Below are 13,605 nucleotides of genomic sequence, written 5' to 3' on the forward strand. Positions count from 1 at the left end.
GAAACAAGCATCTGAAAATACCAATGAACTCTGGTATACAGAAAGGGTGAATGATACTACATGAAATCACCTTGCATTTCATAGAACAGAGCAGATTATAGATTATCCTCATTCTAGAATAAGGACAATATAAACTACAATATTTTTCTACTGGGGGAAGGGAGTAGATGCATTTGTGTCCATGTCCTTACTTTAAGCTGCACACAAACAATTGCCTAATTTGGAAGTCATATCTACTTCCTCTTTACTTTGAGGTTTTTCAGCTAGCCAAATTCCTATTGTCTATTTATGAAGTCTAATACTGCGCTTTCTAATACTGTCAATACACTAGGTCCGGTTAACTGAAAAAATGGCGGGGAGGGAGATGGAAAATGTTCAGTGCCGAGTCCAATTTCAAGGAACATTCCATTACTAAGCATAGAGAAGTTTCTGATGCCCTGTACATAGGCATGCAGCTCTGCTAATGATGCCTGCATATAATGGTGGGGGAAATCTCTTTGTACTACTGTATCAAAAAAGAGAGTGGTGGAGGAGTATTGTACCGTGATGGGGCAATTGCTGCAAGTGGGACGGCATATTGTCTAATGCAAACTGTTAAACCAAAGAGCAGAAAGCATCCTATAGCCACCCTAAACACAGACCTGGCTACTAAGTATAACCCTGGTGTCATTCCAGCCTTTTGATGCTATCAGGACAGTGGAAACTCCTAGGGAGTCTCTCTCAGATAACTTGCTTCTCTCTAAAGGCTTGTCTAAAAAGTATAACATAAATTCACATCCAACCTTAATCCAAATTTAAAGTTGAGTAGTTACTCCTGATTAATGCCCTGTGTGAACATCTTATTTGGAATAAGAGCATCCACACAAGGTGGAAATCAGGAATACCAACTTCCCATATAAACAAGCCCTAAGAGAAGGTCCACGGCAGAGGAGCAGTGTCACTCCCGGAGTCCCTGGCATCTGTACTGAGGAGACTATCTTGACTGGGAGAGGGGAAATGCTTAGAGAAGCCCTGCGGTGTACCAACTCCAGCACAACGAGGCCTCTTTCAACCTGGCCCCTTGCCAGTGCTACCATGCCACAACTCTCCCAGGCAGTAGCACAAATACTGCTGAGGGTTCCTAAGCAATTTCATACAGGAGCAAATCTTGTGGAATTTTCCCCTATTGGGGGGAAACAGGAGGATCCCCATTTATAACAGAGCTGAACCTGAACTCATCTTTGTTTTATTCAGATATAATACACCATCACACTGTAAATCACCCCTTTCCTTCTACTTCGCTGAGTATGCGGAGGACTTCGACTAGATAATGTGGGAGGAAGTAATGTACTGAGTTACTGTATGGTGACAGGTTTCAGGGGGTAGCCGTATTAGTCTGTATCAATAAAAACAACATGGAGTCCTTGTGGCACCTTAGAGACTAACAAATTTATTTGGCCATAAGCTTTCGTGGGCTATAACCCACTTCATCATATTCATGGAGTAGAAAATACAGTAAGCAGGTATAAATATACAGCACATGAAAAGATGAAAGTTGCCTTACCAAGTGAGGGTCAGTGCTAATGAGGCCAATTCAATTAGGGTCGATGTGGCCATTCCCAGCAGTTGAGAAGCAGGTGTGAGTATCAGAGGGAAAATTATTTTTTGTAGTGACCCAGCCACTCACAGTCTTTATTCAGGCCTAATTTGATGGTGTCAAGTTTGCAAATTAATTCCAGTTCTGCAGTTTCTTGTTGAAATCTGTTTTTGAAGTTTTTTTGTTGAAGAATGGCAACTTTTAAGTCTTTTATTGAGTGTCCAGGGAGATTGAAGTGCTCTCCTACTGGTTTTTGAATGTTCCAATTTGTGATGTCCGATTTGTGTCCATTTATTCTTTTGCATAGAGACTGTCTGGTTTGGCCAACGTACATGGCAGAGGGGCATTGCTGGCACATGATGACACATATCACATTGGTAGATGTGCAGGTGAACGAGCCCCTGATGGTGTGGCTGATGTGGTTAGATCCGATGATGGTGTCACTTGAATAGATATGTGGACAGAGTTGGCAATGGGGTTTGTTGCAGGGGTTGGTTCCTGGGTTAGTGTTTCTGTTGAGTGGTGTGTAGTTGCTGGTGAGTATTTGCTTCAGGTTGGGGGTCTGTCTGTAAGCAACGATTGGCCTGTCTTCCAGGGTCTGTGAGAGTGAAGGATCGTCCTTCAGGATAGGTTGTAGATCCTTGGTGATGCGCTGGAGAGGTTTTAGTTGGGGGCTGTAGGTGATGGCTAGTGGCATTCTGTTACTTTCTTTGTTGGGCCTGTCCTGTAGTAGGTGACTTCTGGGTGCCCTTCTGGCTCTGCCAATCTGTTTCTTCACTTCAGCAGGTGGGTATTGTAGTTTTAAGAATGCCTGATGGAGATCCTGTACGTGTTTGTCTCTGCCTGAGGGATTGGATCTAATGCGGTTGTATCGTAGAGCTTGGCTGTAGACAATGGATGGTGTAATGTGGTCTGGATGAAAGCTGGAGGCAATGTAGGTAAGTATAGCAGTCAGTAGATTTCCGATATAGAGTGGTGTTTAAGTGACCATCGCTTATTAGCACTGTAGTGTCCAGGAAGTGGATCTCTTGTGTGGACTGGTTCAGGCTGAGGTTGATGGTGGGATGGAAATTGTTGAAATCATGGTGGAATTCCTTAAGGGCTTCTTTTCCATGGGTCCAGATGATGAAGATGTCATCAATGTAGTGCAAGTAGAGTAGGGGCGCTAGGGGACGAGAGCTGAGGAAGCGTTGTTCTAAGTCAGCCATAAAAATGTTGGCATACTGTGTGGCCATGCAGGTATCCATAGCAGTGCTGCTGACTTGAAGGTATAAATTGTTTCCTGGAAATTTCCAGGTTGAGGCACCAGACAATGGCAGAATCCTTCCCATCTCTGCCAGGATTAAATTGCACTCTCATAATGGGCTAAAGTGGGAATTCTTCCACCGTTTCTTGGGCACATAGTGGAATGTTAAAAAACATGCCAGGCATTGTAGAGAAAACAGACACTTGGCGATTTAAATTCTTGTTAAACTGATCTTCAGTTCAGTCCTCTATTCCCATCACTCTCTTTGGTCCTTGATACCAGTCAGCTCTGTGTTCTTGGGGAACCAGGGCGCAGTATCCAGCCTGTCTGACTCATGAAAGACACCCCACCACCACCACCCTCTGCTTAAACCAAAACCCATCAGAGAAAAGACTTGCAGAGAGCAATGAAGGGCAGATGGGAGACACACCTAGACCCTTCCTGACAAGGGTGACAAGATTAAGACATCTTCATTAGCATACAGAATGAAGAACAGAGACAACTCCCCAAGCCTCATCTGCTTGAAAGATGGGACAAGGAAACATTTCAATTTGCGTACAGAATAGAGAACAGAGAACCGCACTGAACTCTGGGACCAGAAAAAGCAGGGAAGCACTGCATCGTGGGAATCTCTGCTCCAGATGTTAATGAATGTACGCCTGCCCACACCCAGCTCAGCAGTTATCAGACCAATTCTAGTAAGGAATCCTTGATTGATATCCAAAATACTGAAGCAGCCTAGTTGCATTGTGAGCTCCCTGGAAGAAAACACTACCGAAAGCCAAGATTGATCACCTCCTATTGTCTAACCTAAAGAAAACCCTTGAGTCATCAGTTTACCCATAAACAAATCTAGTGTTCTCCCTTGAACCATTGTATTTTCTCTACAAAAATCCCTACTCACCCTCCAGTCAGTGTTCTGATGCTTAGATTCAAACTATGCATCAGTTCCACTGGGACTCCATCTTCTCCTGACTGATCGTGCTGGGGGCTCTGCCTGTCTCCAGCACTCAGGACCCTGAGCTACCACCATCACCTGGGAACCCCGACCAGTTCAAGCCTCCTGGAGTGGGTGAGATCCCCTTCTTTCTCTCTCTCTGTTTTCCTTTCTACCTTAGGTATTAACCTTTAATAATGTATGTTATGTTGGTTTAGGCTCTCCTTGTGTAGTTATCACTATTATTCAATAAATAACTTTTATGGTTAAACTGGTTGCTTCTCTCTCTCTCTGAACTTTACTCTTTTGTGTTTTTAGCTTCCCCCATTTACTCTGCAGCAACGGTTCTTTTACCTAAGCTAAAGATCCTTGCAGCGCCCAAAATACTGTGGGGTTTGCTCATCAAGTAGATTACTACCAGTACAATTGTGATGTGAGAGTGGGGATACGGACATGCTGAATCTGGAACACATAAGGGTGACAGCTTGAAAGTGCTGCTTTACCCAGTCCATTGAGCCCAGGGGCACATAAGGGGTCAGCTTGAAAGTGCTGATTGACCTGATCCGCTCAGACATGCTCTATTACTGTGTGTGTGTGTGTGTGTGTGTGTGTGTGTGTGTGTGTGTGTGTGTGTGTGTGTGTTTGTTTGTTTGTTTGTTTGTTTGTTCTCATCCGGTTCTGGGGCTGCAGGAACCCAGCCCTAGGGAACCTAGGTCCTGCAGGATAGCTCCACTGGGAGGGGACTTGCATAAGGGAGGAGTAGAGGTCCGTATGAAAACACACGTGACAAGCAGTACATTGATAGAATTACAGAAACATCCCCTCCAAGAGTAACCCAAATAAATGAGCATACCCCAAAGTAATAGGCAAATCTGGTAACATCCTTACCATAATATATGCACCAGCATGTTTTGAGGAGGGAGCCTTATGGACTGAACGAAACAGGTCAGAAGTTAGGTCTCTCTCTGTTTGAGAACAGTCCACAACAATGGTCTACATAAAACCAACAGTAGCTCAGATAAAGCAAGGTAACCTGCTTTATATCAGGGGAGGGAAGAAAGGGTGAAGTCTGTTCTTGAGCTTAGATCAAGGATGTACAAAGCCTCAGGTACTGCTGCCACCCACCCTCACTGCTTTTTAAAAGAAATAAATACAAAATCATAAGAAAAATTAAAACTAACCAAAGCTAATTGGTTTAAGACATCCCTTTGACTAAGATTGCATCCAGCATTACCACAAGATTTTGATGTGCTGTGTTAGGGAGGGCCGGTGCAACCCATTAGACAACCTAAGCGGTCACCTAGGGCGCTAGCATTTGGGGGGCGGCATTTCGGTCCTTCAGCGGTGACCACGGCGGCCGGATCTTCGGCCGCCCTGGTCATCGTTGGCATTTAGGTGAAGGGAGCTGGGGCAGGGGGGCGCGGGGAGGACTGCCTGCAGCATGTAAGGGGGCAGGGCATGCAGGGGAACTCCCTGCCCCAGCTCACCTCTGCTCCGCCTCCTCCCCTGAGCACGCGGCCCCGCTCTCCTTCTCTCCCTTCCAGGCTTGCGGTGCCAAACAGCTGATTGGCGCCACAAGCCTGGGAGGCGGGAGAAGTGGAGTGGCGATGGCATGCTCAGGGAGGAGGCAGAGCAGAGGTGAGCTGGGGCAGGGAGCTGCCGCACAGCTCCCTGGGCCGGGGGGAGCTGCAGCGGGCGGGGGGCACCTCAGGGCGGAGGGGGAGGTGGGGAGCTGCCACAGGGGGGCATCTTAGGGTGGGGGCGAAGAGCTGCCACAGGGCTCGGGGGGGGAGGGAATGCCACCCTCTTCAGAGTAAAGCTTGGACAACTCTTTTTAGCAATGCATAGCACTGAAAACCAGCATGCAATGCTGCAGAATGCTAAATAGGCAATTAATATCCAATGTGTAATTAGCAGAGTACTTTGGAAGGCTTGTTTACTGTCCTCAGACTTTCTGAATAGTCCACTTATGGACAGCAAGGACTCAGCTGTCAGCCAAGGTAGCCTGAAGCATGCACATAGTGCATAGTAACATAGTAACAAACCTCAAGTGGCAGAGATGCAGGTTGTGAATCATCCTGTCTCTCAATCTTTAAAAGGACACCATCAATTAAAAAAAAATCATATTTCTTTCTGAATTTCTCTTTGCCCACTATTTTATTTCGACAACATTTAAAGGTTACCTATCTGAGAAAGATTAGAAGAGAAACAAATCTCTCCTTGTGTTTATTCACACTGTGCATTTGACAGCACTGGCCCTACTCCTATAACTTCTTAGCATATACTCAATGTGCCTCAGATGGCACATGGCCAGGATTCATCACCGAATTTGGTCCAGTGGTTGGATCATTAGCTTCCCAGGCTGGGTACTGGTGAGGAGTGTGACATGAACACTGATCCATGCTTTAACAGATTCTACCTACCCAGGCAGACCACTGTCAAAGTCAATAGGGCTCCACATGGATGCAGGTATCCACCCATGTGGATCCGGTTGTTGGATAGGGGCCAGAGTCACCGCCTTTTGTTTGACATGTGAAAACTCACTCTCAACAGGGGAGAGAAAAAACATTGTAAAACCACACCAAAAAAATTAAGTGTCTAATCCTTTTTTTGAATCTTGCTAAAGCCATGACTTCAGGGATATCATTTGGCAGTGAACTCCACAGAATAATTGTGCAATGAGAAAAAAGTATTTCCTCTTATAAGTTTTAAACAATTACCTTTCAATTTCATTGAACATCTCCTTATTCTTGTACTGTGAAAGAGGGTAAATAGAAGTACCTGATTTACCTTCTCTAGAGCAGGTAGCCTCTATCATGTCCCCTCTTGTTCACCTTGGACAAGATAACTGCCACTCAGAGGCAAAGCACAACTGTTGATAGTGGGGAGCACAATTTAAAGGTTCTGGTAGGAACCTGGCAGCAGAGGCGATGCATGGGCAAGGGATGCCATACAGCCCCGTGGGCTGGAGCCTGGCCTCACAGTCACTCGCTGCGTTTTCTTCAGTGCAATGCACAGCAGCTTCCCAGCACCTCCCAGCTCAGAGCCAGCTTCCGGCCTGTCCCACCTTTGTCCACAGGCTCCCTGTCCCACTAGTCTTTGGCCACAGGATCTGAGCCTTACCCCACCCACCCCAGCTCTATTCCTGGCTCTGTGATGGACTCTGTGAGCTTGAACAAGGCAGCTGGGCCCAGTTCCCAGGGTTGCAGGTGCAGCCCCTGAACACACACATGCCTGCACAGCTGCATGAAGTTAAATGCTAGGCCTCCCCTCTCTATAATGAGCAATCCCCACCCCACTCCCAGCGGTACACTGCAGCTTGTAAAGTGCTTTGAGACCCCTGGAGAGATGCTCAGTACTGGGTTTACCATGGCACCTGGCCCAGAGTCAGAAGGGGCCCCAGTGTCCGGACTTGCTGCTACAGCCCAATCCCCCGGCCAGCTGAGCTGGCCAGGAAAGCTGCCCCCGCCCCTGCTCTGTGCCCGCCCCGCCTCTTCCCACCCCGCTCCACCCCTGTCCCACCCCCACTCCTCCCCCTTTTCCCCCAATCCCCCTCCCCTGAGCTATGCATCCCAGGAGACTGCAGCAGGGGTCAGGCCTGCCCTGCACTCACAGGGCAGTGGGAAGTGGAGGATTGACCTGGCCCCAGCCTGCTCCACTCCACTGGCTCCCAGACGCACCACCAGTGAGTGCTGGGGGGCAGTTCCCCCCTTCCCCCAAAGTCAGGGGAGCAGAGCACAGCAGGCTGGGGCCAGGTCACTTCACTTCCCACCGCCCTGTGAGTGCGGGGTCGGGCCCACCCTGCAATCACCAGGTGGCAGGAAGTGGAGGAGCAACCCAGCCCCAACCCGCTCCACTCTACCAGCTCATGCTGGGGGTGGTGGTTTCCCCCCTTCCCCCCAAGCCTGGGGAGGAGATGGAGAGGTGGGGAAGCAGCATGGGATGGGGAAGAGAAGGGGATGGGGGAAGGGGGCATGGGGAAGAGCTGGGGGAAGGAAGAGGGTGGGATGGGGAGGAGATGGAGTGGTGGGGTAGGGGCATGGGATGGGGAAGGGAAGGGGATGGGAGACGTGGGGGCAGTGGGGAAGCTGGAGCCCAGCATGCGGCATCCCCTTGGTAGAAGCTGGGGCTCCCCTGTCAAGCAGGCCCATCGAACCCTCACTCTGACAAGCCCCACCTCCCCTGCATCTGTACCACCCTGATGAGCCCCCTGAGACACCCTCCCCACTGAGCCCCAAACACCTTCACCTGGATCCCCTGCAGAGACCCATTGCCCCTGTACCTGGAACCCCCCAATGAGCTTCTGTGCATCCAGATCTCCCACCGAGCCACCTGCACCCAGATTGCCCCACAGAGAACTCTCTTACCCCCACCTGGATCCCCCCACACTAAGTCCCTCTGCACTTGGATCCTGCTGCCGGGCAGAGCCTGCTCACCCACACCTGGTGCACCTGACACAGGGGGGCAGGACCCCAGGGTGCTTCTGGGGCAGGCCTGGCCGTTGCACTGTGTCAGGGTTGGGTGCAGCCTTACTGCCGAGTCCCTGTCCCAGGGTGGGGTGGGGGGAGGCTGCAGGGTAATGCTCTTTGCTCCTTGGGCAGTGCCCCTCCATCCTTCCCCCAACTTCAGCAGGTAGCTTGGGCTGTCTGGAGCAGGCCGTGCCCCTGTGCCCTGTCTGTAACCCTCAGCCCCCACAGTCAGAGGCACATGCAGGAGGCCACCCTATCTGGCAGGTGCCACTGGCTGTGTAGAAGGACAGACCATGACAGGAGGCACCTCCAGCCCAGGATGACATCGGTGCCACTGGCAGGGAAGAGAAGGAGCCAGGCTGCACTAGCCAGACCCCTCACCACACTCTCCCTGGGCTGGGATTCAGTGTCACTTCCTCCTCCTCTGACAGAACCCAACTACCCCTGTAGGTTCCCAGGGACCCCAGGGTACAATCCATCCTTAATCCAGGGGACAGGAGGCAGCTGGGTTATGCCAGTGGCCAGCAGCAGCCTGGAGGTGTTAGCTGCATTTTGGTGCTGCGCAAGCAGGAAGGATGCCTGCTTTCAGCTGCGGGTGGGGAGGAGAGAAAGGATGAGCTCTGCAAAGACAGGGGCCAAGGGCAACTCCTGGGCAAGGCAAAGGGAATGAGGGCAGCAGTCCTCACCAGATGGTTCTGACATTCTAGTGTGAACCCTGGCAGAAATTTGGGGGTGCATGTGGCCCTACATGCCCACACACACACATTGCCTCTGCTGCCACTTAAGGCACACCAACACCATTTTTCATGAGAAAGATTCTCATGAAAAATGGTGTTGGTGTGCCTTAAGTGGCAGCAGAGGCACTGACCTAACTTAGGCCTCTACCTCCAAGAAAGGGTTCACAGCCATGAATTCCAAGCAGCAGGAGTGACCTGCTATTAGGCACTTAAGTGAGGGTGACCAGATGCCCTGATATTATTGGGACCAACCCAATATTAGGGGCTTTCCTATATAAGAAACTATACTCCTCCCCCCCCCCAAAAAAAAATGTGTCCTGATTTTTCACACTTGCTATCTGGTCACCCTATCTATCCTAAGTACCATTTGAGGAGCTGGACATATGTCCCACCCCTCTCCTCAGCAATTCCTACTGGCTATCTTGGGTAACTCCCCATTCATTGTGCTGGCTTTTGTAAGTCCCATTCTTAGGGACTTCTTCACATGCATTGTTTAAGGAGCCTAGCAGCCTAACTCAGATCTGTTGGTTCCCTTAGGCATTAGGGGGCCTAAAAGTTAGCTGTTGCAACAATAAGTCTAAAGATATATCTACACTGCAAAAAAAACAAAAAAATAAAAAACAAAAATACACCACAACAGTGAGTCTCAGAGCATGGATCAATTGATTCAGGCTTACAAGGCTTGTGCCATAAGGCTAAAAAAGCAGTGTAGATATTCCCACTCATATCATATTGGAGTCCAGACTCTGAAATCCAATATGCATTTCCATTATAATCAGCATCCCTGGCTGCCATTCATGGCAGAAACCTACATTTTATTTCTTCACTTGTAATTGCCAAGATCAAAAGAGCAGAGACAGAGCATTGAGCCTCTCTCTACAGAATTGTTGTTTCGTAGCACTACTGCATCTGCCTGTCCTTTTCTTTAACTTCATGTCTCTGCAGTTCTCTGTTGTGACAACAATATACACTCTAAAATTCCACTGAACTCAATGGGAGTCTGGCCCGTGGTCCCTCATCCACAAGAGGCAAATAAATCCTAAAGACAGTGCCTTTGTACACTGCTCTTAACTTTCACATTCAGATCATAACATGAAAACTTCCAAAGCCCTGCAGTTTGTGAACATGTATCTATTTCACCCATTCATCATATTATCTATGCACTGTCAAACAAAAGGAAAGCCATTTATTAAAGAAATGTAGTCTGTGAAACACCTTTAAAAACTAAAGACACTTTGTCCTAAAGTATAAATGACCTGATCTGAAGAGGGGCTTTTCCTCTCCTCATTCTGTCTGGTCAGTGACTTTGGCCAACCCCAAATGAATGGGACATCTTGTAATACAATCAACCAAAGGACCCATTTTTGCTAACAAAGGCAAAAAGGACCTGATTTGAAGCCTATTCACATCAATGGAACTGACTTCAACAAGCTTTGGCTCAGACCTTCTTTTGCACTTGTCAGCAAGAATGTATCCTTGGAACAAAAAATTACAGGATACATGTGTCATGTCACCACCATTACTACATCAAAAATTCTGTTTACTGCAACTTTCACCAGAATCTCAAGACACAGCTGTTTCAAGTTGAATACAATCTGTTAGTTTAGTCCAATGGTGATGTGACGTAGCAGTTCTTGAAACTCTGCAGAATAAGGAGTACACTGAAAATTTAGATTAATGGGTCAGATTTGTAGATTCAGAGCCCTAATCCTAAAATGCAATAACAGACTACAAATAAGTAGGCAAAAGCAACAGTTCTAGAGTGAACCAGGAAAGCTATCTGTTATGAACAGAGACTTTCAAAGGTTTGAAGCATCAGTTCTGAGCTATGAAAGTATGAGAGCTTGCACACTAGTAGTGATACCAATGGAGCATTATAAAGTAATGTTGCCAGATCCCCTAGTACAAAAGGTTTTCCAGAAAAGAAAACGGCTGCCTTACACTCTGCCTTATCTAGTCAAAACAATCCATGTGTCCTAAAGGAAAAACAATTTCCCAAGAAAATATAAACTCTAAAAACCAGGTGTTTTGTCTTCATCTAGGTAGGGGGGCAGCTAAATAAATCCCTGCCTCCTTTTGAGAGACAAGGTGGGTGAGGTAGTATCTTTTATTGGACCAACTTCCTTTTGGTGAGAGAGACAACGCTCATCTTCAGAAAACGACCTGAAGAAGAGCTCTGTGTAAGCTGGAAAGCTTGTCTCTCTCCCCAAAGGAAGCTGGTCCAATAAAAGTTATTGTCTCACCCACCTTGTCTCTCTAATACCCTTGGACAAACACACCTCTACAAGTACACTGCAGGTCACCTTTTGACTCATTCCTGTACACAAAAGGCATTTGCAGGTTGCTTTGAAGATGAGAAGTGCCAGACAGTAGCATCTTCCCGGGTGACACAGCCCATTCCTTAGTCCTGTGGGACCAAAGCGATCTACATGTCATTTCCCACCTGCATCCCCCGCTCTGTTCCTCCGGCAGAGATCTGTTGCAGCCAGGTGTGCTTGATGGGACAGGAACAAGCCCAGCAAGCAGGGGAGTGGGGGAAAGAGAGATGCGAACTCCCGGGCGCCCCGTCCAGGAATGAGAGGGAGGGAGAGGGGCAGAGGCAGGGATCCCCGTCCCTAGAGGCTGGGTCCATTCAGAGATCCCCGGCCGGCTAGAGGCGGTAGCAGCGGGCTTACTCACCCCCCAGCCAATTAGAGGAAATGTTCTGGAGCATGGTGAAGGGCACGCAGAAGAAGGCGATGAGCAGGTCGCTAAGCGCCAGGGAGCAGATGAAGATGTTGGTGACGGTCCTCATGGCTTTCCTGCGGGTCACCACGTAGAGCACCAGGCAGTTGCCAAAGAGCGCCAGGGCGAAGATGAGCACGCAGACGAGCACGAAGGCCAGCTTGGTGCGGCCGGGCAGCTCCGGGATGTAGACCAGCGGCTGCAGCCCGTAGAGCGCGATGAACTGCTCCCGAGTCACGTTATTCTCCCGCAGCAGCCGGGCGAACTGCTCGGGGGTGATGTTCAGGGACCGCATAGCGGGGCCCTCCGGGGCGCTGATCTTTGCCCGGGGCCAGGCGGCAGCCCAAGCTACCTGCCAGCGTCTCAGGGGAGCGTCCGGCAGCTGGGCATAGCGCGGAGCTGCCCGCCCCTGCCAGGCTCTCCAGGGCGGGCGAGCACTAGGGCTGTTGCGCGGAAGGGCTCTGCATGGCCAGTACTCCTGCAGGCTAGGGGGCTGCCTTAGCCACTTAGCCAAGGGGGCGCCGGGGGGGGGGAGAGAAGTAACCCTGAGAGGTCCAAGAACAATTGAAAATACTCTTGGGCTGAGCTGCTATTTGCTGGGAAAGAAAGAAACTAAGCGAACGAGGGGAAAGAACGGAGGAGTGAAATTGACAAGAGGCAACCGCTCCCACTAGCTCCTGGTCATTGGTTTGAATGTAGCCCAATCTGGGGGCAACCTGGACCGTCTCCCTTTAACGAGCCGGAAGCGGTCACGGCAGAGGAGAAAATCCAGCTCAAGACTGAAAGTTTACAGCCAAGCTGAGGAGTGTAAGCAGCGTCGGCTGGGGCTTTATCTGGGGTATCAGCCAATCAGTGCACTAAGGCGCCCTCCCCCTCTCCCCCTTTAACGCCCCCCAGGCCCTCAGCAGTTTCTAGCCCCCGGGCGAGCAACTGGGGCCGCTGGCATCTGCTGCCTTCACGGGAAGGGGGCTGCCAGGCGGCTGAGCTGATCGCTCCTTTGGCAAGACCCTGGCGGGGAGGGGGCGGCGAAGGAGGGAGCCGTGCAGTCTCCCCTCGGGTTAGCCGATCTGATTTTTTGCTTTCAATCTTTGTCTCGTTGTCGGTTAAGTGATCTTCAAATCATCGCCTGGGAGTTAGCTAAGTTTGTATTATCGTTGCACATCCCCGTGGTTAAAGTCTGTCAAACATTGCGCAATACACTCAAGAAAAAATAGCCACTTACCTGATTCCCCTATTGGGTGGTTCCGTGCACCCGTGCAGTCCCATGGCTGGGACTTCACAACCTGCACAACTCCCTTTACCGTTTGAAACTGTCATTGGTCTGTACGAATCTCAACGCTGGTCCTAGAACCCAGACAGTGAAATGCCATATTTTTTAATATCGTCTGAGAATGTCTCACTGTTGTTCTCTCCTTCACCCACCTTTCTCATCTCCTTTTTTTCTTTCAGTAGAACATTGCTTTTTTTTTTTTTAAGTGCATCCAGGTAAGTGAAAGCTTCATTTGTTACCATAAGGTCATGGAGATTTATATGATAAAGATTGCCTCTCCACACTGAAGAGCTACCAGCTGGAGTGTCCTTCACTTATGTAAAACACTTTACACTACAAATACACAAAACAAAGCTTGAGATTTTCAAAAGGAGTCAATGACATCTCCCACTCTATTATGAGTGGAATATAAAATAGGATTTAAAGTGTGGACCCTCAGCTCAGGGGTGAATTTCATCCCAACTGAATAATATATTTTTAATATATTTTGTATATTGTTTCCATGTAATCAAGGTCTTAAAATAACCTAAACCTTATAATAAATAAATAATATAAGCCTTATCTGCATGGAGATCTTAGCCTCTGCTGCACTTACTCCAGTATAAAACTTTAATGTTGACACAATTTCAAACCAGAGTAAGCTATT

The 13,605-nt window shown here is 48.8% G+C and overlaps 1 protein-coding gene across 1 annotated transcript in view; it reads right to left on the reverse strand.

Annotated features, from left to right (window-relative positions):
* QRFPR (pyroglutamylated RFamide peptide receptor) overlaps window positions 1-12,486 on the reverse strand; it is a 60,908-nt gene extending 48,422 nt beyond the window's left edge. The window contains exon 1 of the mRNA XM_054030324.1: window positions 11,645-12,486. Within this exon, the coding sequence (XP_053886299.1) occupies window positions 11,645-11,984 (340 nt within the window). The 5' untranslated portion in view covers window positions 11,985-12,486. The remainder of the gene's footprint in view (window positions 1-11,644) is intronic.
* Window positions 12,487-13,605: the final 1,119 nt, after the last annotated feature.

Source organism: Malaclemys terrapin, chromosome 5, assembly GCF_027887155.1.
Source record: "Malaclemys terrapin pileata isolate rMalTer1 chromosome 5, rMalTer1.hap1, whole genome shotgun sequence".
Classification (NCBI taxonomy): Eukaryota; Metazoa; Chordata; order Testudines; family Emydidae; genus Malaclemys; species Malaclemys terrapin.